Source organism: Dama dama, chromosome 33 (assembly GCF_033118175.1).
Source record: "Dama dama isolate Ldn47 chromosome 33, ASM3311817v1, whole genome shotgun sequence".
Lineage (NCBI taxonomy): Eukaryota > Metazoa > Chordata > Mammalia > Artiodactyla > Cervidae > Dama > Dama dama.
The window spans coordinates 21,017,934-21,043,865 of NC_083713.1; the positions used below are offsets into that span (position 1 = coordinate 21,017,934).

Below are 25,932 nucleotides of genomic sequence, written 5' to 3' on the forward strand. Positions count from 1 at the left end.
TGATTTAATCCCCTCTTGTGATTTCTATTCTGATCTGTGTTTTAACAACTTGTGGATTTTATTAATAGTTACATTTTCAGAAATTGCAGTGGCTTGTTGTTTACTCCTCGTCAAATAATTTCTGCATACAAAGTTAGTTATGTTGCTTTTATTTCAGAAGGTGCTGGAAGCAGCCGGTTGGGAGCCCAGAGCTTAGTGCTAGCTCTGCCTGTACAGATATTCTCTGAAACGACTGGCTTGTTTTCTTTTGTTCCTAACAGCTCTAATACTCAATGATTTTGAATATTTGATTTCCATAATCATTATATAAATAAACCTCATTCTACCCTAAATTTCCCACCCCCTCTGATAAAAGTTTTGATAACATTGAGTTTTTTTTTTTTTTTAACTTTATTCATAACCCAGTCATTGCAGGGGACACTAGATTTGTGACATGTCCAGTGAGATATTTAAATTGAAAGGTTTTCTGTTTTCCCCTGATCAACAATAATAACACTTATTATCCTATAGGATTATTTTTATTCAGTAGTGCTGTTATGGTCTAGAACAGTGGTTGACCTCTAGAGTTTGTAAACAGAGTTTTGTTTACATATTGTTTATGGCAGCTTTCACACTATGTGGACAGAATAAAAATAGTTGCAACAGAGACTAAAATATTTTTTATCTGGACCTAGAGAAAGAATTTACTGACCCCCAGTCTAGAATGTTTGGAATGTTATGGTAAAACTTGACAGTCAGACTGACCTGGTTTTTGTTCTAGTACTATTCCTTCAAACTCTGTTCCTTTAGACAAGTTATTTTAGTTCTCTCAAGCTCAGTTTATGCTTCTGTAAATTGGAAGGATGAGATCCACTTGTTAATGTGAATTCATTTATTCAGCAGAGATTCATGGAGCATCTTCTGTATGCCAGGCGTTGTCATAGGCCCTGGAGATACAGGAGTGCCATGATAGATGAGGTACCTGCCATTGGGAAGCCTATGTTCTGTCTGAGGAGTCAGACTGTAAGCAGTTAGGCAAATTACCAAGTAATGTAACATCATATACTGATAAATTCTATTTAGAAAAATGGTGAAAGGAGACCGAGTCAAATGTTGCTGCTTTACGTAGGATGGTCAGAGAAAGTCTCTCTAAAGAGGAGGGACTGTTTGAGTAGAATCCTAAATAAACTGAGAAAGTGCTCCTAGGTATAAGGCAAAGAACATTCCAGGCAGAGGAAACATCAAGGGCATAGTCTTGAGCTGGGAACAGATTTGTCACATTCCAGGAGCAGCAAGGAGGTCAGCGTGGCTGTGGCAGAGGACTGAGCTAAGAGGGGAGAGCTGTGTGATGAGGTCTGAGATCATGGGGCCTTGAGCTGGGAGGGCTTCTTGGCTTTGCTAAGGGGTTTGGATTTTATTCTGACTATGAAAAAATGCAAAACTGGGAGGTCTGCTAAGAGGGTTTCAAAAAGCTGACTTGTTTGGGGATATTAGCAATGTAGGTGGTAGAAATGGGTAGGTTTAATTAAGATATATTTTAAAAATAGACTCTATGGGACTTGCTGATAAGATATATATGGAATATATACTAGCTCAGTAAATGTTAATTTCCATTCTTTAGTTGATGATGTGAATAACTGTATCTAGCAAATGTGAAATTGTATTTGTGGAGTTTTAGCTTTGTCCTCTTCTTCGAGTTACTAATCATGTAGAATCTTCTTTGTATAATGGTATAAGAAGCTTATTTTGCTAGAAAATTGATTTACATTATTGGAAGAAATTCTCTAAGATGATTGTGTTAGAAAAAATTTTTTTCATATCATAGAAAAGTCAAATTTAATAATTTCTCAACTAAAAATTATCTTGCAGTTTAAATATATTTCTATTAGAGATTCAGTAAAACACAAAAATAATTCACATGTGCTGTCTTTAAACATTGTTTTCTGAATCAGCTTGTCTTTCAAATATTTCTTTATTGCCGTGTATGTTTTGCAGTTTGCAGCATTTTCTTGTATTTTATCACTTTAATTATTTTCCAGAGATCTCTTAATTGCTCAGCTCAGTCATGAATACCTAATAATTTACAACTTCAGCAAATTACTCACTTTACATGTATGATTTTTTCTCTTTTTTTTGTATTTTATAGAATGTTGTTCCAGCTGAAGTGTCCCTTGTTTGTGTAGTGAAGCCAGATGAATTCTGGGATAAGAAAGTAACACATTTTTGTTTTTGGAAAGAAAAGGATAGACTTGGCTTTGAGGTAAATATACTCTCTGAAAAAACAGAAGTGTGCTATATCTTTAAAAACAGCATTTTGCTGGTATTTGCTGTTCAGTATTGGATACTACGCAGTGCTTACACAGTGCTCAGTCAGTGCCTAAGTAATGATTAATATTTAGTCAGCATTGTTGAATGAATTATTCTTTGTCAAGGCCACAAATGCTTTCTTGTTTTCATTTTTATTAATCTTTGTGAATTCTTTTGAGTAAGTAGAACCTTTCCATTAAAAACATTTTTGGGGACTTTCCTGTTGATCCAGTGGTTAAGACTTTGTGCTTTTTGATCCCTGGTTGGGGAACTGAGATCCCATAGGCTGTGCAACATGGCAAAAAAAAAATACATATATATATATATATATATATATATATATTACATTACCAAGAAGGCTAATACTAGCTAATTCCTAGCTAATGTTCGGAAATCCTAGACATTTAGAAATTGAAGTCAGAGCCTATTTGGTATGATGTCATAATTATTTCTTAGTATCTGGTCTGGTTTTGACATATAAAAAGTCATTCATCCTTCCCTGTTTACAGTATGCTCTCCCTCTTACTTTTCTTGTGTGAAACTTCAGTTGACCCTTGAACAACATGGGTTTGAACTGCACAGGTCTGTTCACAAGTGGAGTTTTTCAATAAGTATACGTCAGCCCTCTGGATTTTCAGGTTTAACGTGCACAGATAGAGGGCCATTCATTGTGCCTTGCCATTTTGTGTAAGGGACTTGAGCACCGCAGATTTTGGTGTCAATGGAGTGAGTGTCCTCGAACCAGTCCCCTGTGGACATTGAGGGAAGGCTTACATATTATTATTGAGGGTCAAAAAGAAGTCTTAAGGTAGAATGCAAATTTAAACAATTCTGTCACATTTCCCTTCCACAGCCTATTAATCCCACCTTCCTAGTTGGAGAGTTCATAGATATTAACCTTTACGTTAGCTAAATAAAGTGTGGAAGCCTGAAGGGTGCAAAGCCTAATCCAACCCTGTAAAATCTAGAGCCTTGGAATGTTTACAGAAGTCAGGCAACGAAGACACATTGTGGACTTTGCCATACTACAATAGTCATTTTTATTTTCAATAAAATCAGTGTATTTTTGGTATGGAGGAAGTCTCCAAGGTGTCTAAGATTTAATAAAGTCTAGTTAAAATTTTTTTAAAATGAGGTAGCATGAAATATCTTAAAAATGTGTAACATTTTTCCTGTACTCTAAAGTTAAGTATAAGATTCATCCATTTTAGTGTACAGTTCTGAGAGTTCTGGTAAACGTAAACTGGTCTGTAACTATCACCACAGTCAAGAAATACAGGGACTATTACGTCACTCCAAAAATTCTATCTTATTCTTTAGTCAACTCCTTCTTCCATCTTTAGTCCCTGACAACCACCGATCTGTTTTATGTTCTGTGTTTTTTGCCTTTTTCAGAATCCCATATAAGTAAAATGACAAAGTATGTAGCATTTTAAATTTACTTCTTTCACATACATATTTGCATTTGGGATTCATCTGTGTTGTTGGGTGTATTGATGGTTCCTTTCTTATTGGTAGGTAGTAATCCACTATGTAGATGAACCACAGTCTGTTTATTCATTCCCCGATTGAAGGACATTTGGGATTGTTTTCAGGTTTTAGTGACTACAAATAAAGTCACTGTAAATATTCGTGTGTAGCTTTTGTGTGAAATATTTCTAAGAGATAAAATATCTAGAAGTGGGATGTAAGTGTATGTTTATTTACTTTATAAGAAACTTCCAAACCAACAGTTTCAAGGTGGCTGTATCATCTTGCATTCCCATAAATTGTGTGAAGTCCCAGTTGCATCTTGGCAGTGCTTAGTATTATCAGATTTTGTTTTTAAATTATAGCTACTGTAGTAGGTATATAGATGTTTATCAGTATTGTTTTGCTTTGCATTTCTCTAATGGTTAATGATGCGAGTATATTTTTAAGTACGTGTAAGCCATCCATATACTTTCTTTCATGATGTCTGTTCACCTCTACTCATTTTTTAAAAAAATAATTAAGGCTTTTGAGAATTATTTATGTGTTTTGGATAGAAATCCTTTATCAGATACGCCATATGCAAAAATTGCATCTCAATTTGTTGTTTGCTTTTTCATTCTCTTAACAGCATTTTTAAAGAAGATTTTTAATTCTGATGAAATCTGGATTTTACATTTTTTCTTTTATGAATCAGGCTTTTGGTATCATAGCTGAGAAATCTTTGCCTCAGCCAAGGTCACGAAGGTTTTATGTTTTGTTTTAGATGTTGTATAATTTTAGGTTTTATATTTAGATCTGTGATCTATTTTGAGTTAATACTTGTGTAAATTATTGTCTGACAATATATATTTAATGACTTCAATTATTTTACGTTTGTTAAGATTTGGTTTTTGAGCCAGTATATGCTCTACTTGCTGATTTCCTCGTGTGCATGTATTCTCCGTGTACTGTGCGTGTGCATTCTGCTTCTGTGCGTGGTGTGATCTGCAGCCACCAGGACTGTTCATGGTGCTGTTCAGGTCTTCTGTGGGCTCTGTGGTGTTCGTCTGCTCATTCTACCAGTTACTGAAAGAGGGATGTTACACTCTCCAGCTATAATCGTGTGTTTATTTGTCCTCTCGTTTCTGTTGGTTTTTGCTTTATGTATTTTAAAGTTCTTACTGAGGTGACTAGTTAAGATTTCATTATTAAATGTCCTTTTGTTATCCACGATGATACGCCAGGTTCTGAGGTACACATTGTCTGATACTACCGATACTGCTGTAGCTGTCCAGGCTCCTCTTCATTTACGTTTACAGTGGTGTTTCTAGTAGATTTGGTTCAGTTGGGTCTTGTTTTCATATCCAGTCTGACAGTCTCTGTCTTTGTAGTGGCTTGTAAGACCATTTGTATTTAATTAATTGTTAATATGTTTGGATGAAAATCTTCTATCTTGCTAAATCTTATGTAGTTTTTCTTTTTCTGCCTTCTTTTGGATTATTTTTATAATTACATTTTATCTTCATTATTGACTAGAAATTTATCTCAATTTTTTCCAGTGGTTGCCCTGGGTTTATCGTATACATTTTTAATTAATGGAGTCTTATCTTCAAATAATATACCATTTAACACTGGTAATCTCGTAGTACAGTATATCTCTAATACTTCCCTCCATTGTTTTCATACATTTTACTTTCACTATACTGTAAGCACACAATATACTGCTACTATTTTTGCTATAATATCTTTATAGCAATTAAAATAAAAAATTAATTTCATATCTGTCTTCACTTATGATATTTCCAGTATTACTCATTTCAGCTTTTTGGTTGGTATAGTCCTTCTGCCTAAAGAACTTCCTTTAAACATGTCTAGCATTGCAGGTCTGTTGGCTTTGAATTTTCTTAGATTTTGTTTGCCTGAAAAAAATGTTTATTTCTGTTTCAGGTTTGAAAGTTATTTTCAGTTGGTATAGGTTTTTTTTTTTTTTCATTATTTGATTTTTTTTCTTTTAGCATGTTAACTATATCACACCTTCTATATCATTGCCTTCTCATTTCCTTGGTTTCTGAGAACTCTGCTGTTACTTGTATCCTTGGTCTTCTATAGGTTATATATCTTTTTTTTTTAATCTCCTTGGCCACCTTTAAGATTTTTGCTTCATTTTTTATTTTCAGCAGTTTTATTTTAAATGTTTTATTTGGTGTTAATTCTGTTAGTTGTTTGCTGCATTTCTTGGATCTCTGGTTTGACTTCTGCCATCAATTTTGGAAAATTCTTAAGACATTTTCTTTTCAACTATATCCTCTGCCTCATTTTATTTTTCCACTCTTTCTAGAACTCCTATTGCATGTATGTTAGACAATATGAAAATTTCTCACCATTCTAGGTTGGTGTTCTGTTTTATCCCCCCCACCCCCCCCTTTTTTTTTTTTTTCTTTTTGTGTTTCAGCTTGGATATTTTCTGTTGATCTGTTTTCAGGTTCACTGCCTTCTTCCTTGGCTGTGTTGAGTCTGTTGATGAGCCATTTGTAAATGGACTTTATCTCCTTTATCATGTTTTTGGTTTGTAGCATTTCTTCTGGATTCTTTCTGATGGTTTCTGTCTCTGCTATAATCCCTGTCTGTTTTGCCTGTTGTTTTGCAGATCTTCCTTGAGAACTTCAAGCATAAATAATAGTTATCTTAATTCCTTAGCTAATGGTTCGAATATCTGGGTCTCTCTTACTCTAGTTATATTGTTTGGTTTTTGTTCTTGACAGTGTGTTGTTTTCATTCTTTCTGTATGTTGGACATCTTGTTTAGGACAGTAAAGGTTGAGATAAATTGCATTTGTGCCTGCACACGAGCCCATCTTGTTTTTGCTGGGCTCTTGGTGGGACAGGGGAGGGCTTGATTTAGTCTAGACAGGAGTTGAACTGGCTTTGGCCTTGGCTATTGCTCTTCTTTTCCTCAGGGCATTGCAGGCTTCAGACTCCTCTAGAGTCAGTGTTTGTTTCACCCTCAGCTGTAGATCTTTCCTTTGTGCCTATGTCTCAGAAAGGTTTCTCTTTGCACGTCCCTCAGCAATAGACTACTGTTACTTGTTACAAACACTTTGTCCGTGGTTCATTTTTCTCTTGTTCTGACTCAACTTCGGTTTTAGGAACGCTTTGGGACCCAAGGTCTAGAGGGTCTAGGACCCGCTTTCCCAGCTTTAGGAAGACTGTAGCAGTCTGGGTTCATAATATTTTCCTGCCTCCACTTGGATAGAGGGCCTTTCTTTCCCCTTCCTCCAGCTGCAGTGGGGTTTTATTTGTGTTCTAAGGGCATTCCAGGTGGCTCAGTGGTAAAGATCTTGCCTGGAAAATTCCATGGGCGGAGGAGCCTGGTAGGCTGCAGTCCATGGGGTCGCTAAGAGTCAGACACGACTGAACGACTTGACTTGCACTTTTCACCTTCATGCATTGGAGAAGGAAATGGCAACCCACTCCAGTGTTCTTGCCTGGAGAATCCCAGGGACAGGGGAGCCTGGTGGGCTGCCGTCTGTGGGGTCGCACAGAGTCGGACACGACTGAAGTGACTTAGCGGCAGCAGCAGCAGTGGTAAAGAATCCACCTGCCAAGGAGGAGAGGTCGGTTTGATCCCTGGATTGGAAAGGTCCCCTGAAGAAGGAAATGGCAACCGACTCCAGTGTTCTTGCCTGGGAAATCCCATGGACAGAGGAGCCTAGCAGGCTATGGTCTATGGGGTTGCAGAGAATCTGACACAGTTGAGTGATTAAAAAACAAAACAGCAAAGGTCATCCTGAATCACTGGCTTCCCTCAGCACCTGAAAGTTCCTGTTCCCTAGGGATGACAAAGTTGAGGAATCTGGGCTGTGCTTCAGCTTCCTGCCTTTCCGTTGGTGGCTGCTGTCCCCTTCCCCCAGGTCTTTTTTGTAATTTCTTACCTACCTACCCACAGCCTTTCTCGTGAGTCTCTTGAGAAGTCTGTGGAGAAGCATCTGCAGGTGCGTTTGAATTCTTGTGTCTCTGTTTCCAGCAGGCTCAGTACCTTTATACCAAACCATATTTGGCCTTTAGCAATTCTTTGGGAAATTTGGCTGAGTTCTTAACCTGACTTGTATCATACCTGGTGTTTTCCCGGGTAAGCAAGTGTTCCCCCTCCATTTGTCCTTGAAGGATGGTCTTTATTGGTTTTCCTGTGGACTTAACTCTATGATGTGTTAAAAGTTGTCATTTTTCAGATTAATTTGCATTATTTTGTTTTTCTTGTAAGGATTGGAGCAATGTTCTCTCCATCTTTCTACATGTCCTAAGCAGAAGACAGATGTTTTGATTTTCAGTATTATCTGGCAAACTTTTGTCATGGGTTGATTTGACTGTGATGTAGACTTACTGGAAACTGTTGGCCAGTAGTGTAAGGCAGCCCTGGCTGTTGGATTCCGTTAGGGTTAGCCTAATTGCTGGATGGAAAACTGCATCCCATGGAGGACAGTCAGAAGTGTACTGAGGGAGGACGGTCAGAAGTGTACTGAGGGAGGACGGTCAGAAGTGTACTGAGGGAGGACGGTCAGAAGTGTACTGAGGGAGGACGGTCAGAAGTGTACTGCGGGAAGAGAGTCAGAAGTGTACTGCGGGAAGAGAGTCAGAAGTGTACTGCGGGAGGACGGTCAGAAGTGTACTGAGGGAGGGTAGTCAGAAGTGTACTGAGGGAGGACGGTCAGAAGTGTACTGAGGGAGGACGGTCAGAAGTGTACTGAGGGAGGGTAGTCAGAAGTGTACTGAGGGAGGAGGGTCAGAAGTGTACTGAGGGAGGAGGGTCAGAAGTGTACTGAGGGAGGACGGTCAGAAGTGTACTGAGGGAGGACGGTCAGAAGTGTACTGAGGGAGGGTAGTCAGAAGTGTACTGAGGGAGGACGGTCAGAAGTGTACTGAGGGAGGGTAGTCAGAAGTGTACTGAGGGAGGACGGTCAGAAGTGTACTGAGGGAGGACGGTCAGAAGTGTACTGAGGGAGGACGGTCAGAAGTGTACTGAGGGAGGGTAGTCAGAAGTGTACTGAGGGAGGAGGGTCAGAAGTGTACTGAGGGAGGAGGGTCAGAAGTGTACTGAGGGAGGACGGTCAGAAGTGTACTGAGGGAGGGTAGTCAGAAGTGTACTGAGGGAGGAGGGTCAGAAGTGTACTGAGGGAGGACGGTCAGAAGTGTACTGAGGGAGGGTAGTCAGAAGTGTACTGAGGGAGGACGGTCAGAAGTGTACTGAGGGAGGGTAGTCAGAAGTGTACTGAGGGAGGGTAGTCAGAAGTGTACTGAGGGAGGACGGTCAGAAGTGTACTGAGGGAGGACGGTCAGAAGTGTACTGAGGGAGGACGGTCAGAAGTGTACTGAGGGAGGACGGTCAGAAGTGTACTGAGGGAGGGTAGTCAGAAGTGTACTGAGGGAGGACGGTCAGAAGTGTACTGAGGGAGGACGGTCAGAAGTGTACTGAGGGAGGACGGTCAGAAGTGTACTGAGGGAGGGTAGTCAGAAGTGTACTGAGGGAGGACGGTCAGAAGTGTACTGAGGGAGGACGGTCAGAAGTGTACTGAGGGAGGACGGTCAGAAGTGTACTGAGGGAGGGTAGTCAGAAGTGTACTGAGGGAGGACGGTCAGAAGTGTACTGAGGGAGGAGGGTCAGAAGTGTACTGAGGGAGGAGGGTCAGAAGTGTACTGAGGGAGGGTAGTCAGAAGTGTACTGAGGGAGGAGGGTCAGAAGTGTACTGAGGGAGGAGGGTCAGAAGTGTACTGAGGGAGGACGGTCAGAAGTGTACTGAGGGAGGGTAGTCAGAAGTGTACTGAGGGAGGACGGTCAGAAGTGTACTGAGGGAGGACGGTCAGAAGTGTACTGAGGGAGGGTAGTCAGAAGTGTACTGAGGGAGGAGGGTCAGAAGTGTACTGAGGGAGGAGGGTCAGAAGTGTACTGAGGGAGGGTAGTCAGAAGTGTACTGAGGGAGGAGGGTCAGAAGTGTACTGAGGGAGGAGGGTCAGAAGTATACTGAGGGAGGGTAGTCAGAAGTGTACTGAGGGAGGACGGTCAGAAGTGTACTGAGGGAGGAGGGTCAGAAGTGTACTGAGGGAGGACGGTCAGAAGTGTACTGAGGGAGGGTAGTCAGAAGTGTACTGAGGGAGGACGGTCAGAAGTGTACTGAGGGAGGACGGTCAGAAGTGTACTGAGGAAGGACGGTCAGAAGTGTACTGAGGGAGGACGGTCAGAAGTGTACTGAGGGAGGGTAGTCAGAAGTGTACTGAGGGAGGACGGTCAGAAGTGTACTGAGGGAGGACGGTCAGAAGTGTACTGAGGGAGGACGGTCAGAAGTGTACTGAGGGAGGACGGTCAGAAGTGTACTGAGGGAGGAGGGTCAGAAGTGTACTGAGGGAGGAGGGTCAGAAGTGTACTGAGGGAGGAGGGTCAGAAGTGTACTGAGGGAGGACGGTCAGAAGTGTACTGAGGGAGGGTAGTCAGAAGTGTACTGAGGGAGGACGGTCAGAAGTGTACTGAGGGAGGACGGTCAGAAGTGTACTGAGGGAGGACGGTCAGAAGTGTACTGAGGGAGGACGGTCAGAAGTGTACTGAGGGAGGACGGTCAGAAGTGTACTGAGGGAGGGTAGTCAGAAGTGTACTGAGGGAGGACGGTCAGAAGTGTACTGAGGGAGGAGGGTCAGAAGTGTACTGAGGGAGGAGGGTCAGAAGTGTACTGAGGGAGGACGGTCAGAAGTGTACTGAGGGAGGGTAGTCAGAAGTGTACTGAGGGAGGACGGTCAGAAGTGTACTGAGGGAGGACGGTCAGAAGTGTACTGAGGGAGGACGGTCAGAAGTGTACTGAGGGAGGATAGCAAAAGCTGAATGCAGGAGGCCTGCATGTAGCCACGGTGAGCGAGTATTTCATTCAGGCAAGGAAGTCTGCTTTTTATGCCAGGGTCATGCAGGAAATGTTGCTCTGATGGAATGCAAAGTGGACATAGGCCAGTAGTTCAGAAGCTAACGCTGTGAACACCAAGTAGGAGCAGAGATCCCTTTCATGAGGAACTTGTCACATCCTGCTTAAGTGTAGGCATCTGCTCAGAAATGCTGTGCCTAGTTGGGTTTCATGCTATATGAATTTGTAATGGCTAAATACCTTGCATCTTGGAGGGTAAAATGGAAGACAGAGTTCCTATCTGCCTTGAACTGATATCATAGATAGTTTAATTTTAACTTAGTCTTAAAACTATGGTTTTACAGCTTTTTGTATCAGTCTATTTCTTTCAGATATTGAAGAGATCCAGCTGTTTTTCTAGCTGGATAAGTAAATAAGCACTAGACACTTATTTAAAAGCCTGATGTCCTAATGAGATGAGAGTAATTTCAAATGCTGGCTAATAGACCACCAAACATAATCTACTTTAAGGGGCAATTCAAAACCAGTCATTAAATGATACTTAGAACTACATATAATTAAATTCATTATAGATGTTTGATTAACAGTTACTTTTCTTGATGTTATTTTGGATCATTTGAGTTGTCATAATTGAGCTTATATTTTTGTATATTTTCCAAATATTTTTAAAAGAATAACTGTTATGACTGCTGGCATTCCTATAAGCAAAAGTTTATGTTTTACCTTATTGAATTATTCATCACAAAGATTTATTAGCAGCTGTCCACAGTATTCATCAAATAAATAACCAGTTGTCATTTTAATGACAGCTTGTTCCCATGATTTCATATTTTCCTGCCTATTATCCTTTCCATTTCTTTTCCCTCTGGATGACCTTCCTCTTGTTCAGTTTCCTAGTGTTTTTCATCAGCCGTTGAATATTCCTCATCTCAGGACATCTCATGGGTCATCTAACTATTTCTCTATATATCCTTCCTGTCTCTGAAACAGATACATACCTGTTCATTTTCCTTTTTAGCAGCTCAGATATTCCAGTGCTTTCTGACCTTCAGTAACATTATACCTGGTGCTTTGGTACCTTTTGCTGGTTAGTTCATAGTATCTATACAGTCTGTCTAATGACAAGGTAAAATTGAAGTAGTGCTGGCATTAATCTTAAATTGAGAAACTCATAATCAAAAGGATCTTATTTTCTCATTCTTTATTGTCATTCATGAAGGTCAAAAATTTTTTTTTCTTTTTACTGGTAATGTTAACCAGTAAGAGCAGTAATGTTAACCACCAGTAATGTTAACCACCATTCTAAGTTGTTTTGTTGTCTTATTTTTTCTTTTACTGCATCTGATCCTTTTCTCTTTTTGAGGCCATACTAGTGTTAGGATCCAGGACCAGACTTCCTTCATGTTTCTGTCAAGAATACCTCTGGTACCATCACTTCTGACTTCTTTCTAGTTTTTGCAGAAAATTATTTTCTTTAGAGAGAAAACTATTCCCCAACCGACAGATACAACTAAATATACACATTGAAAAGGTATTACAGATAACATACACGTGAATCTGTATTAAGCACTCAGAGACACACTTTCATTTTAGATCTTGCACACACATTGTTATCATGAATAAAATTTAAAAAGTAAAAGCATCTGAGTGTCAGCCTTCAGAGTGAAAGGTTCAGTGTTAGATTCTTTGAGAATATTTTATTAGGGAAAGGTAAGTATTTTAGTTACAGATGGAAGAGTAGGAGTAAAGGAGAAATAAGTTTTGGGTCTTTGTGTAAATTAGATTCCAGAAAACCTTCATAAATGTTTGATTAAAAACCATATGATAAATACCTTTCTCCTCAAACTTGTTGAACAATGGTATGTGCTAGTTAGTAAAAATATTGTGGTTTAGTTGTTTAATCTGTCTTGTCTTAACCTCTCTCTAACATATGTAAAATAAAGGAAAAATATTATTTATGTAGGACATTACTATTTTTAAAATGTTATGTTTTTATTTCCTTTGAAAGGACTTGGCAAAAGTTTGGAAAACTCACGTAGGTAGTATTTTTTCCTCCATCTTGTAGTTCTTCCATTTTACTCTGGTTCACTTTGCACTTGTTACCAGGTGTCAGATTTCCCTGGAGATATATCTAAAGTTTAAATTTCTGCTTATTAAAGTGATAACTACTTTAAATATAACCAATAATCCTTTTCTTTAAGATTTTAATTATATCCATACATACTAAGATATTCATGGAGATGAATATTTGAAGATAATTAACATTGCTTGTGCGTGCTCAGTCTCTCAGTCATGCCCACCTCTTTGCAACCCCATGGACTGTAGTCCTCCAGGCCCCTCTGTTCATGGGATTCTCCTGGCAGGAATACTGTAGTGGGTTTCCATTTCCTCCTCCAGGGGAACTTAAAAATTAAGATATGATCCCCACCACATCCCTGAATAGATAAGATAAAGCATATGCTAAAGAGTGATTTTCATAAGGCTAAAATCATGACACCCATGTAACTATAAAATAAGCATAAGTCAAACACATCATGCAACTCATTAACTAACGAAGTTACCAGTAATTTGTGAGGTGTGGTTCAAAGAGCACTTGAGGAATTTAGGATAGATTGCCAAAGTAGACACAATACTAGCTAATGTCCTAATCCATAAAGCCTAAACTTTGAGATTTTGTTACCCTACTGAACAGAAATTTATACTATTGAAATAGTATGTGTATAACATATAGCATCCACATGAATTTGTACTAAGCACACAGAGACACATTTTCATTTTAGATCTTGCACACATAAATAAAATTATTTTAGTGTAAATAAAATTTTTAAAAATCCACCGATCATACATTATTTGCATTTCTCTTGAATAAAATGTAAAATTTACCCCTTGCCCCTACCGAAGTTAGTACCTATTGATTAGTCCTTAGAAAGTCGGTTAAAGTCACGAGTCTAGCTCTGCATGAACGAACACCCAAGAATATCTTTTGCCCATTCCCTAAGATTTAGATAGTGTTTCTGATACGTGAAGTATATTTTTAATAGAATTATATTTTGTAAAATTTGAATTTGAACATTAGTGACATCAGTTCAGTCGCTCCAGTCATGTCCGACTCTTTGCAACCCCATGAACCGCAGCACGCCAGGCCTCTCTGTCCATTACCAACTCCCGGAGTCCACCCAAACCCATGTCCTTTGAGTCAGTGATGCCATCCAGCCGTCTCATCCTCTGTCGTCCCCTTCTTCTCCTGTCCTCAATCTTTCCCAGCATCAGGGTCTCTTCCAGTGAGTCAGCTCTTCGCATCAGGTGGCCAAAGTCTTGGAGTTTCAGCTTCAACATCAGTCCTTCCAATGAACACCCAGGCCTGATCTGCTTTAGGATGGACTGGTTGGATCTCCTTGCAGTCCAAGGGACTCTCAAGAGTCTTGAACATTCAAATCATTGCATGCGGAATAATAGAAGCTACTTTCTTAAATTTGATACTACTGATTTTAATATCAATCTCTCTTTAAGCTTTGTGTTCCTAACCAAGACTAGTGGTTTTCTTTTAATGTTTTCCCATATTATTTCCAAATTATTAAATGCTTAAAGGAAGAATTCACTTTTAAAAATTTCCCCTTTTCAAAACTATAAGCAATTTCTTTTCCATTTAAAATGCTGTTGTTCAGTTGCTCATTTGTATATGACTCTTTGCAACCCCATGAACGGCAGCACTCCAGGCTTCCCCATTCTTCACTATCTCCCTGAGTTTGTTCAAACTCACCTCCATTGAGTTGGTGATGCCATCCAACCATCTCATCCTCTGTCACTCCCTTCTTCTCCTGCCCTCATTCTTTCCCAGCAACAAGGTCTTCTCCAGTGAGTCGGCTCTTTGCATCAGGTGGCCAAAATATTGGAGCTTCAGCTTTAACATTCCATCCTTCCAGTGAACATTGAGGGTTAATTTCCTTTAGGATGACTGGCTTGATCTCTTTTGCTGTCCAAGACTCTCAAGAGTCTTCTTCAGCACCATAGTTCGAGAGCACCAGTTCTACGGTGCTCAGCCTTCTTTATGGACAACTCTCACATCTGTACCTGACTACTGGAAAACCATATGGACCTCTGTCAGCAAAGCGATGTCTCTGCTTTGTAATACATTAGCTTTTTTTTTTCTTTCTTTATACCTTTTGATCCCCTTAACCCATTTCTTTACACCCCACCCCACCTAACAGTCCTCTGTATTTATGAGCTTGTTTTTGTTTGCCAACTTTCAGGACTCCCCATATGAGATGCTATTTATCTTTCTCCTCCTGACTTAGCCAGAAGGTAAAGAGGTTTTGGAGAAACTTCCATGCTGTTTTTATTTAGATTTAAAAAAAATTTTTTTGTTGTGTTGGTTTTTGCCATACAATAACGCAAATCAGCCATAATTACACATACGTTCCCTCCATTTCCTCTCCTCCCCTCCCACCTCCCCTCCCTCCAGGTCATCACAGAGCTTCAGACTGGGCTCCCTGTGCCTCACAGCAACTTCTCACTAGCTGTCCATCTTATACCCAATAGTATATGTATATTGATGCTACTTTCTCCATTCGTCCCACTCTCTTCCTCCCCTACTGTGTCCATGAGTCCATCCTCTACTTGTGCATCTCCTTTCCTTCCGTGAAAATAGGTTCATCAATATCATTTTTCTAGATTATACATATATATGTTAATATAGTATATTTGTTTTTCTCTTTCTGACTTACTTCACTATGATAACAGGCTCTAAGGTTCATCCACCTCACTAGAACTGACTCAGATTTGTTCTTTTTTATAGTTGAGTAACATTTCACTGTATATATGTACCAGATCTTCTTTTTCCATTCATCAGTTGATGAACATCTAGGTTGCTTCCATGTCCTGGCTACTATAAAGAGTGTAGCTATGAACATTGGAATACATGTGTCTTCTTTGTTTACAGCTTTCTCAGAGTATATGCCCAGTAGCGCAGTTGCTGGGTCATATGGCAGATTTATTCCTCATTTTGTAAGGAATCTCCATACTGTTCTCCATAATGGCTGTATCAGTTTACATTCCCACCAACAGTGTAGGGGGGTTCCCTTTTCTCCACCTCCTCTCCAGCATTTATTGTTTGTAGATTTTTTGATGACGGCCATTCTGACTGATTTCGGAGAAGGCACTGGCAACCCACTCCAACACTCTTGCCTGGAAAATCCCATGGACAGAGGAGCCTGGTAGGCTGCTGTCCATGGGGTCGCGAAGAGTTGGACACAACTGAGTGACTTCACTTTCACTTTTCACTTTCATGCATTGAAGAAGGAAATGTCATCCCACTCCAGTGTTCTTGCCTGGAGAATCCCAGGGATGGGGAAGCCTGGTGGGCTGCTGTCTGGGGGGTTGCACAGAGTCGGACATGACTGAGGCAACTTAGCAGCAGCAGCAGCAGCAGCATTTTGACTGGTGTGAAGTGATACCTCACTGTTTTGGTTTGCATTTCTCTAATAATTAGTGGTGTTGAAAACATTTTCATGTGTTTGCTGTCTGCCCATTTTTAAACTGGACGTTTGTTTTTTGCTGTTGAGTTCTGAGTTCTTTATACATTTTTGGATATTAGCTCCTTACCAGCTATATGAGTTTGTTGCCTTTTCATTTTGTTGATGGTTCCTTTTGCTGTGCAGAAGCTTTTTAGTATGATGTAGTCCTACTTATTTATTTTTATTTTTATTGCTTTTACTTTTGGTGTCACATTAAAAGAAATAAATGCCAAGACCTCTGTCAAGGAGCTTACAGCCTGAATTTTCTTCTAGGAGTTTTAAGGTTCCAGATCTTACGCTCAAATCTTTGAGCTATTTGAGTTAACTGAAGCTTAATTGACTTCAGCTTAATTGAGTTTAAAATCTTTCTAATACTATCAGTTGACTAGTTAGGTGGAAATCTGTCAATCATTTGGAAATCTATCAGTCATTTAAGATCTATTACCAAGCTGGAAATTATAAATGATATGGTGGTTTTACTTAAAAGAAACACTTGTCAATAACAGAAACCATAAGATTCACTGCTAGTTGTTACATATAACAACTAAATAAGGAGCATAAGAATGGTAATTAATCCTAAAAATTTGACTCAGAGCAATTACCCTGATGAATAAATTGTACTCATTTCACCAAAATTATTATTTCTTTATCATAATGTCTTTAGTACTCTAAAAATTATGGTAAAAAAGATAGTAGATAATGTGATTAGATCAAATTTGGATCTTCATTATGGGGACTGAAAGACTTTCTACACAAAGAGTTGTCTACCAGGCTAGGCTTACAAACCTGTACTCTTATAATTGCTTAAAAGGAAATATAAAAAAGTATAAAAGTAAACCAGCTGAATTTTTTTTTTTAGTGTAAAAGTAAAATTTCAAAGATCAGGTTATAAAAATAATTTCCCCCCTCTGTTTGTGATGGCATAATACCAGTTTTCATTCTAATTTATATGTAATTTTGTCCAACATGAAAGTAGATAATTTTAAAGATGATTTATGATTCATTCTGTGTCTTACATAACTATTTTAAAATTAAAGATTATGAATTCCATTTGTAGATGAGAAAAGTCAAAATTGGTCTTTTTACTTTGGTATATGTTAAGATAGTATTATGAAGTTCACTTTGATGCAGTATTTTATAATAGTAATAGTTTAGTGAATTCCCTTTTTAAACTTAAAACAAACTCATTGCATATTATCTCTACATTATATTCTGGACAAAGCAATAAAATTGCTGTGGAATGATACAGGATTTTTGTAACTGGAAAGTGCTGCTTCAGAGTGATACAGTGGGTTATTTTCTGGAATGTTCCACTCCTCTGAAAATGGTATTAAGTATTTTTTGAAAAATGAAATGTCAGATTCATGGTTCCATCTTCTCCACAAGTAGGCATTGTTGATTTTTAAGAAGATTTGCTTTTGAGCTAGCAAAATGGGTCTTTTTATTAATTAACCATTTTAGAGTAGATGAAAATGTCAATAGATATGGAAGTTTTATAGTAGATAATAAAGAACTGATGATAGTATGTTTAAATCAATGTTCTAATACTATTATGCACTTGTATATTTTTGTGTGTTAGTCACTCAGTCGTGTCTGACTTTTTTGCGACCCCATGGCCTATCAACCTGCCAGGCTCCTCTGTGCGTGAGATTATCCAGGCAGGAATACTGGAGTGGGTAGCCTTCCCTTCTCCTTCCTGACTCGGGCTGAACCCACGTCTCCTGCATTGCAAGTGCATTCTTTACTATCTGAGCCACTGGGAAAGTCTGTGTCTTTTTGTGTCTTTTGTACTTTGTATTAGAATTTTCAGCAGTTGTGTCATTATTTCTGTGTTTTCATATTTAGAATCTTAGGGTAAAAAGAGGTCACACATAATACATGTGACCTCAATATGTTTTGAACTCTTATTTTCTAGTTTTCTTTTTAATTTTGGTGATAATTGCTTTGGAGGACTGAATTTTTATTTAATTATTCTTATTTTCCTCTTTGCCAGGTAATAAAACATGTCCCATAAGATAAAATGACTCCCTGATTTGCATTGTTTTATATTTTAACTTTCGTGCAGGTTTGGCATATTAGTGATTTCTTTAAGAATTGTAAGAAAAGGGAATATAGGAAATTTTCCTAGTATAAATTTTTGTAATTTAAGAAGCTGCAATGAATGGTTTTAGAGAAAATAACCTAGCGTGGGAATCCAAATTTGTTTTACCACATTGACTTGGAAATGTGTTAGTTTTTTTTTTAAATATATAGATTATTTACTTTCTAATCTGTTTCTGTAATTTACTAATGTCCAGAAATCTTTCTCTAAACAATTTCCTTTAAAATTAGGGTTAGGGTTAAAACTAGTATTCTAATTTCACTTCAGACCTAAAGCCTCACTTCACTATGCTCAGCTCTGAAAAATGTAGTATCATATTTTTGCTTGTATATTTGAAATTATGTTTGTGAAATCACATTCCTCTGTGATGGTTGCTATCGCTTAGAGTTCATTTTGCTGTCTGTCAAAAGGTGATTTGTCCTCTTGGAAGCAGTTGTCTGTATAGTTCACATGTCGCATTCTGGCAAGTGGTGTCATTTTCCAAAGGCAGTTGAAAACAACACCAGCTGTATGCTGAGAGGAAGGCGTCTCCTTCCTCCTTAGGATGCCACTCCTGACTCTCTTGAAAAGATGATTCTTAGATATAACCATTTTCATACAGTAAGATTCTTTCCTAGTGTTGCAGACTTGTCCTAAAATGTTTCCCTCATTCTTTTTGAAACATATATTATGCAATAAAATAGAAACAGTTATGGCTGTTTCACCAGCCTCCTCTGCACTTTCTCCTCACTCTCACCATCTCAATAAAAAGATTATTGCAGCGGAAATGAAGATGTTTCACCACTGTAGATAGTTGTCTAAATTGTTAATTTGAAGTGATGGTGGTTTTGAGTCAGATCACCTGACTTTAAGCTGTTGTGTTTTTTTTTCTTGACTTTGTTTAGCTTTGAGATGCCTTTGCTGTTGATACAATTTGGTATAGCTACATAGCAGATGGACTGTTTTCACTTTGAACAGCCATCAATGAATTTTATAAGAATATGGATTCTATAAACATTTTTGTAGTGATGGAGAAAATTTGTTTTATGCAGATTTCCATAATTACATGTTCCTTTGTTTATATTTGTTTTGCATAAATAAAAATATCATAATAGCTGTAATCTTAGCCAACTATTTAAAAAATTATATTTAGTAAGAAATAGTATATTCTCAAATGTATTTTACATCATGAAAGAAAGTGAATCTGTACTAATAATATTTAAATTGATTTTTAGGAAAAACAAGAAATATTCAGAACTTATAAACTCGCAGAAAATAACTGCAAATTTTCCCTTTGGCTTTTGTTGTTGTTAATTGCTAAGTCGTGTCCTACTCGTTGCCACACCATGGACTGTAGCCCGCTAGGCTCCTCTCTCCATGGGATTTCCCAGACAAGAATATTGGAGTGGGTTGCTATTTCCTTCTCCAGGGAATCTTCCTGACCCAGGGGTCAAACCCGCATCTCCTGCATCAGCAGGCGGATACTTTAACCACTCAGCCACCAAGGAAGTCCCTCCCTTTGGCTTATTAAACTTGAAATCTGTTGCTAATGAACTTTAAGGTATTTAGGAACTGCAAAGGATCTTAATCTTATATACACCTAAATAGGTGTATATAGTGAGATTAACCAGAGTGGATAGAAGATGACAACTGCTGTCTTCACTGGGCAAGATAGGTTATTTATTAGAGAAATTGGCCCAAATTAAATGTATAGGATGACAACTCATTAGAATTATGACCTCTTAGAGCTTAAAGAGACATCATAGATAATTTAATGCAGCTGCCTCCTTTGGCACATGGATAAGCCTGGAGTGAATTCCTTTAGGTTATCTTCTACAAGTCAGTGAATTTGTGGCAGAGCTAGGACAGAAACCTGGAATAATTGGCTTCTGGCTTAGTATCCTTCCAATTATCATATAATAATGTTTAACCTAGGAAAGGGACTTGAAATCATTTGGGATATCCTGGTAAAGCTTTTGGCCCTCTGTGCTACCATGACCAAAGAGAAAACAGTTAGATTTAGTTAGAGTATTTTCAGTAAAGGTTTTAGAAACAAACTGGAAAACTTTAATCTACTTCTTTTTATAAAAACGTGCAAAACTCTCTGGAATATTATAGAAGTAACCTATGGCTGACTCATGTTGAGGTTTGACAGAAAGCAACAAAATTCTGTAAAGCAATTATCCTTCAATAAAAAATAAATTTAAAAAAAGCAAAAAAAAAAACTTCATTTACTTTGTAGAAGCATCTTCTTCATCCATATATTCCCAGCTCTAGAACACGTCACTTCTAATAATACTTCTAATAAATAAATGTAGTGTCCACTATGGAGAAGGAAATGGCAACCCACTCCAATATTCTTGCCTAGAAAATCCCGTGGACGGAGGAGCCTGGCAGGCTACAGTCCATGGGGTCGCAGAGTCAAACACAAAACAGTGAATGTTGAACAAATGAATAACATATCATTAAAATGTTAAGTTATAAGGGATATATGATGCCAATTTCTCAGGAGATATGTTTTCACTGTTTGAATATTGTGCCAGTTAAGGGAAGATTGAGGGCAGGAGGAGAAGGGGTGACAGGATGTAGGATGAGATGGTTGGACGGCATCACCGACTCAGTGGATATGAGTTTGAGCAAACTCTGGGAGATGGTGAAGGACAGGGAAGCCTGGTGTGGTGCAGTTCATGGGGTCACAAAGAGTCGGACACAACTTGATGACTGAACAGCAACAACTAAAGGGATTGATTTTTATACTGAGAAATTACTCATATTGATGAGATTTTTGAAAATATTTAATCTGAGCTGCTAGTCTCTTTTTTTAAAATGAGATTTTAGAGATGGATTATGGTAGCTCATTTCTTAACAGATATTGACAGTTTATTTAATTGCTTTTAAATGCTGTTGTATTATTAAATATTTATATAATATTTTATCATGTTGGAAACAATATTGGATATTACCTCCTCATCACTTTTCTTGACATTAATAGTGGCTCATTAAGTGGTTTTTTTCTTTTGTTTTTTTTTTACCTTTATAGGTTATTTTAGTATCTGCCAATAAATTGACTCGTTATATAGAACCATGCCAGTTAACGGAAGATTTTGGTGGGAGTCTCACCTATGATCACATGGATTGGTTAAATAAGAGGCTGGTTGGTATATTACAATGAGATAACATGTTATTACATATAAATAAGACATATTTTGATAGCTATTTCATTTTAATCCACTAAAATGTAGATTGTTTTCCATTGTACATAACCAAAGAAATATAACATGTGCCACATGATAGCATTATGCTTGAAAGCAGGTACTCTGGAGACAGACTCACAAGTGTTAACTATTACTGTTGTCATTAGTAGCAGTATTAAAGTTGTAAATCTTTTGAGTTGAATAATAGTAGCATAATTTCCTGAGAGATAATCTAGTTGATACACCGTTTTCAGAGAAATATTTAGACATCAATTTGAGTTGAAAAGCAAGGTTAAGGTATTTATTTCAGAAAATGTATCTTCTTTCTCAGGACAGACTTTCGAAATCTGCTATTCTGTACACAAATACATTATTGTTTAATTGAACAGCTGGGGGCTAAAGGAACAAATTTAAGTTAACTCAGTTTAGATTATATGCTAATATTTTGGAGAACAATGAGTTAATGGATATTTCAGAATGGATAACCAGTTCTTTTTTCACCGTATTTTGAATAATGATATTAGACAAATAAGTGTCTATTTTGTTATACACAGACTTGCCCAAATCCCTTTTTAGAAATATTTTAAGAAATCATGTTAAGATTATAACTATTTTATTCTTCTGCTACATGCTTGTATATAAAACATTTAAACTAATTACATACAGTCAGAATGATTAATAGAATAACATAAAGAAATATTCTCTTAACTGGAATTAGAGGCTTAGATCTGGTCTAAATAATGTTCATATAGTGAAAATGATTGTTGGTGCAGATGTTTCTTAAGGAAACAGGAATAAATATAAACTGATCTGATTGAGGAATAAAATAATTTCTTAGTGTATTTAAATTATAAAAATCCCTTATCCATTAAGACTACTCACTGTTTTAGGAAGCAGTTTTGTCTTCTTAGTTGCAAGAAGCAGGTGGTTTTTGTCTTTTACACTGCTGGGCTCTGGTGATTGACTTGTGGACTCAGATACCCAGAGCTGGAACCAGAATCCCGCCTGGCTAATTATGTTGCTCTTTGTTGGAAATCCTTCTGTTCATATCAACTTTTAAGGTCATTCTTAATATGTTAATAAAATCTCATACTGTAGGTTTTTGAGAAGTTTACAAAGGAATCTACATCATTATTAGATGAACTTGCATTGATTAACAATGGAAGTGATAAAGGAAATCAGCAAGAGAAAGAAAGGTAAGTGGCTTGTTGTTGTTCAGTCACTAAGCTTTTGTTTTTGTTTGTTTGTTTTTTAGTCACTGAGTCTTGTCTGACTCTTTGTGACCCCATGAACTGCAGCGCGCCAGGCATTCCATCCTTCAGGATCTCCCAGGGTTTGCTCAAGCTCATGTCCATTGAGTCAGTGATGCCACCCAACGATCTCATCCTCTGTCGTCCCCTTCTCCTCCTGCCCTCAATCTTTCCCAGCATCAGGGTCTTTTCCAGTGAGTCAGCCCTTTGCATCAGGAGGCCAAAGTATTGGAGCTTCAGCTTCAGTCCTTCCAATGAATATCCAAGGTTGATTTCCTTTAGAATTGACAGGGTTGATCTCTTTGCTGTCCAAGGGACTCTCAAGAGTCTTCTTCAGCACCACTATTCGAAAGCATCAGTTCTTCGGCACTCAGCCTTCATTATCGTCCAGCTCTTACACCTGTACGTGGCTACTGGAAAAAGCATGGCTCTGACTATTTGGGCCTTTGTCGGCAAAGTGATGTCTCAGCTTTTTAATACCCTGTCTAGATTTATCATAGCTTCTCTTCCACGGAGCTAACATCTTTTAATTTCATGGCTGCAGTCACCATCTGCAGTGATTTTGGAACCCAAGAATATAAAATCCGTCACTTGTTTCTACTTTTCACTCATCTATTTGCCATGAAGTGATGGAACTGGATGACAGGAACTTAATTTTTTTGAATGTTGGGTTTTACACGAGCTTTTTCACTTTGTTCTTTCACCCTCATCAAGAGGCTCTTTAGTTCCTCTTCACTTTCTGCCATTAGAGTAGTATCATCTTTATATCTGAGTTTATTGATATTTCTCCTGGAAATCTTAGTTCCAGCTTGTGCTTCATCCAGTATGCATTTCATATGATGTAGTCTGCATATAAGTTAAATAAGCAGGGTGACAGTATAGAGCCTTGACATATTCCTTTCTCAGCTTTGAACCAGTCCATTGTTCCATGTCCAGTTGTAACTGTTGCCTCTTGTCCTGCATACAGGTTTCTCAGGAGAGATAGGTAAGGTGGTCTGGCATTCCCATCTCTTTGAGAATTTTCCACAGTTTGTTGTGATCCACATAGTCAAAGCTTTGCCATAGTCAAGGAAGCAAAACTAAGTGTTTTTCTGGAATTGCTTGGCTTTTTCTGTTATCCAGTAGATGTTGGCAATTTGATCTCTGATTCCTCTGCCTTTTCTAAATCCAGCTTGTACATCTGGAAGCTCTTGGTTCATGTATTGTTGAAGCTTAGCTTGAAGGATTTTGAGCATTACCTTGCTAGCATGTGAAATGAGCTCGATTATACGGTAGTTTGAACATTCTTTGACATTGCCTTTCTTTGGGATTGAAATGAAAACTGACCTTGACCTTTTCTAGTCCTGTAGCCACTGCGGATTTTTACAAATTTTTTGACATATTGGGTGCAGCTCTATAACTGTATAATCTCTTAGGATTTGAAATAGCTCAGCTAGAATTCCATCACCTCCACTAGCTTTGTTTGTAGTAATGCCTCCTAAGGCCCACTTGACTTCACACTCCAGGATGTCTGGCTCGAGATGAGTGACCAGAATATTATGGCTACCTGGGTCATTTAGACTTTTTAGTATAGTTCTCTGTATTCTTGCCACTCTTCTTAATCTCTTTTGCTTCTGTTAGGTGCATACCATTTCTGTCCTTTATTGTGCCCATCTTTGCATGAAATGTTCCCTTGATATTTTCAGTTTTTTTAAAGAGAACTCTAGTCTTTCTCATTCTACTGTTTTCTTCTGTTTCTTTGCACTGTTCACTAAGAAGGATTTCTTATCTCTTCTTGCTATTCTCTGGTATTCTGCATTCAGTTTGGTATATCTTTGCCTTTCTCCTTTGCCTTTCATGTCTCTTCTTTTCTCAGCTATTTGTAAGGTCTCTGCAGACAACCACTTTGCCTTCTTGTGTTTCCTTTTTGGGGGGAAGGTTTTGGTCACCACCTCCTGTATAGTGTTACAAACCTCCGTGCATAGTTCTTCAGTCACTCTGTCTGTCAGATCAAATCCCTTGAATCTATTCATGCAATTACTTTACTTTCGCAAAGCTATAAGTTATCTGTTAAAAGATAACCTCTGTTAATACAAGCCAAGAGAACTAAGGTAAGCACATCTCTATCAATCAAACTTAGCATACAAAAGTTATATTAAATTTATTTTTTAATTCTTGAGAATTTGATTCCATGTAAAGTTTATTGATTTGAATCCAGGTTTCTTTACAAAAGAGTTTTTTGTTGAATAGAAATATATTTACTTTTTTCTGACCCTGTGTAAAATATTTTGCAAGAAATATTTTCAAGCTGAAAGACTTACCTTCCTTTTTAGAGTTTTACTTTGCTTGTAAAGAGTACAGAAAAGCTTCCAGCTTGAAATAAAATCATTATAACCTTATTTAAATACATTAGCACTTAAATGCCTATCTTTTAGAACTCCTGTGTCCTCGTAAAATATGTGATATTCATGAGTTCAGCTTGGGGAATTTATAGTGTTTTATGACACTGGATGAAGTAATTGTTCATTTGTATTATCTAAATGTAACTACCTAGATGTATCATTTTAAGAGATTTCCATTGAACTTTTCAGCCTTAACAATTTGTAGATCAATTTCCTTTCCCCAGGTGAAAAGCACTGTAGGAAGCAAATTAATCCTCAGTAATAAAGTAGCACCAGGCAGTAATTTTTCATTAGGAAATTTGAAAGGATCAACACTTACCTTGACTGTCTCTCTTGAATCTGACCTTAAAAATACAGTGAAACTTTGACAAAATGCACTGTTACTCTGTTAATCCAGAATAGTCACAGACCAGTTCAGTGAGATAAGGTAGGACAGCTATCAGAAGGTCATAGTTTAATGCCAAATCTTGATTTAAAACAAGTGGTTTGAATATAAGTCTAAAATTAGAACTCATGTTTAGTAACATTCCTATCTTAGAGACCATATAAAAATGTAAGTGTAAAAATTTTACATATATGTAAACATGTGAGTATGTGTATAGATATCACACACACACACACATGCTATGTAATTAAAAATATCATGCAAGTTACTTGACAAAAATTTGCCAAACCTCTTTATTTCTGAATAGTCTAACAATGAGTCTGGTGTTTCTCGGAAACATGTTCTTCAGGTAAGACATCCTAAGAGGGTACTGGTAGAAAAAGATTTCATAGTCATAGAGTTTAATGCTGTTTTCTGTTTCCCTCTCTGGGAATCACTGTGAATATTCACAGAATACAGGCTTCCCAGGTAGCGCTAGTGGTGAAGAACCAGT

At 37.9% G+C, this 25,932-nt stretch overlaps 1 protein-coding gene across 2 annotated transcripts in view; it reads left to right on the plus strand.

The window, feature by feature from the left end:
• SESTD1 (SEC14 and spectrin domain containing 1) overlaps positions 1–25,932 on the plus strand; it is a 134,349-nt gene that overhangs the window by 62,849 nt on the left and 45,568 nt on the right. For both annotated transcript variants that reach the window (XM_061135397.1, XM_061135398.1), the window contains exons 5-7: positions 2,126–2,239; positions 21,270–21,383; positions 22,522–22,619. In XM_061135397.1, the coding sequence (XP_060991380.1) occupies positions 2,126–2,239; positions 21,270–21,383; positions 22,522–22,619 (326 nt within the window). The remainder of the gene's footprint in view (positions 1–2,125; positions 2,240–21,269; positions 21,384–22,521; positions 22,620–25,932) is intronic.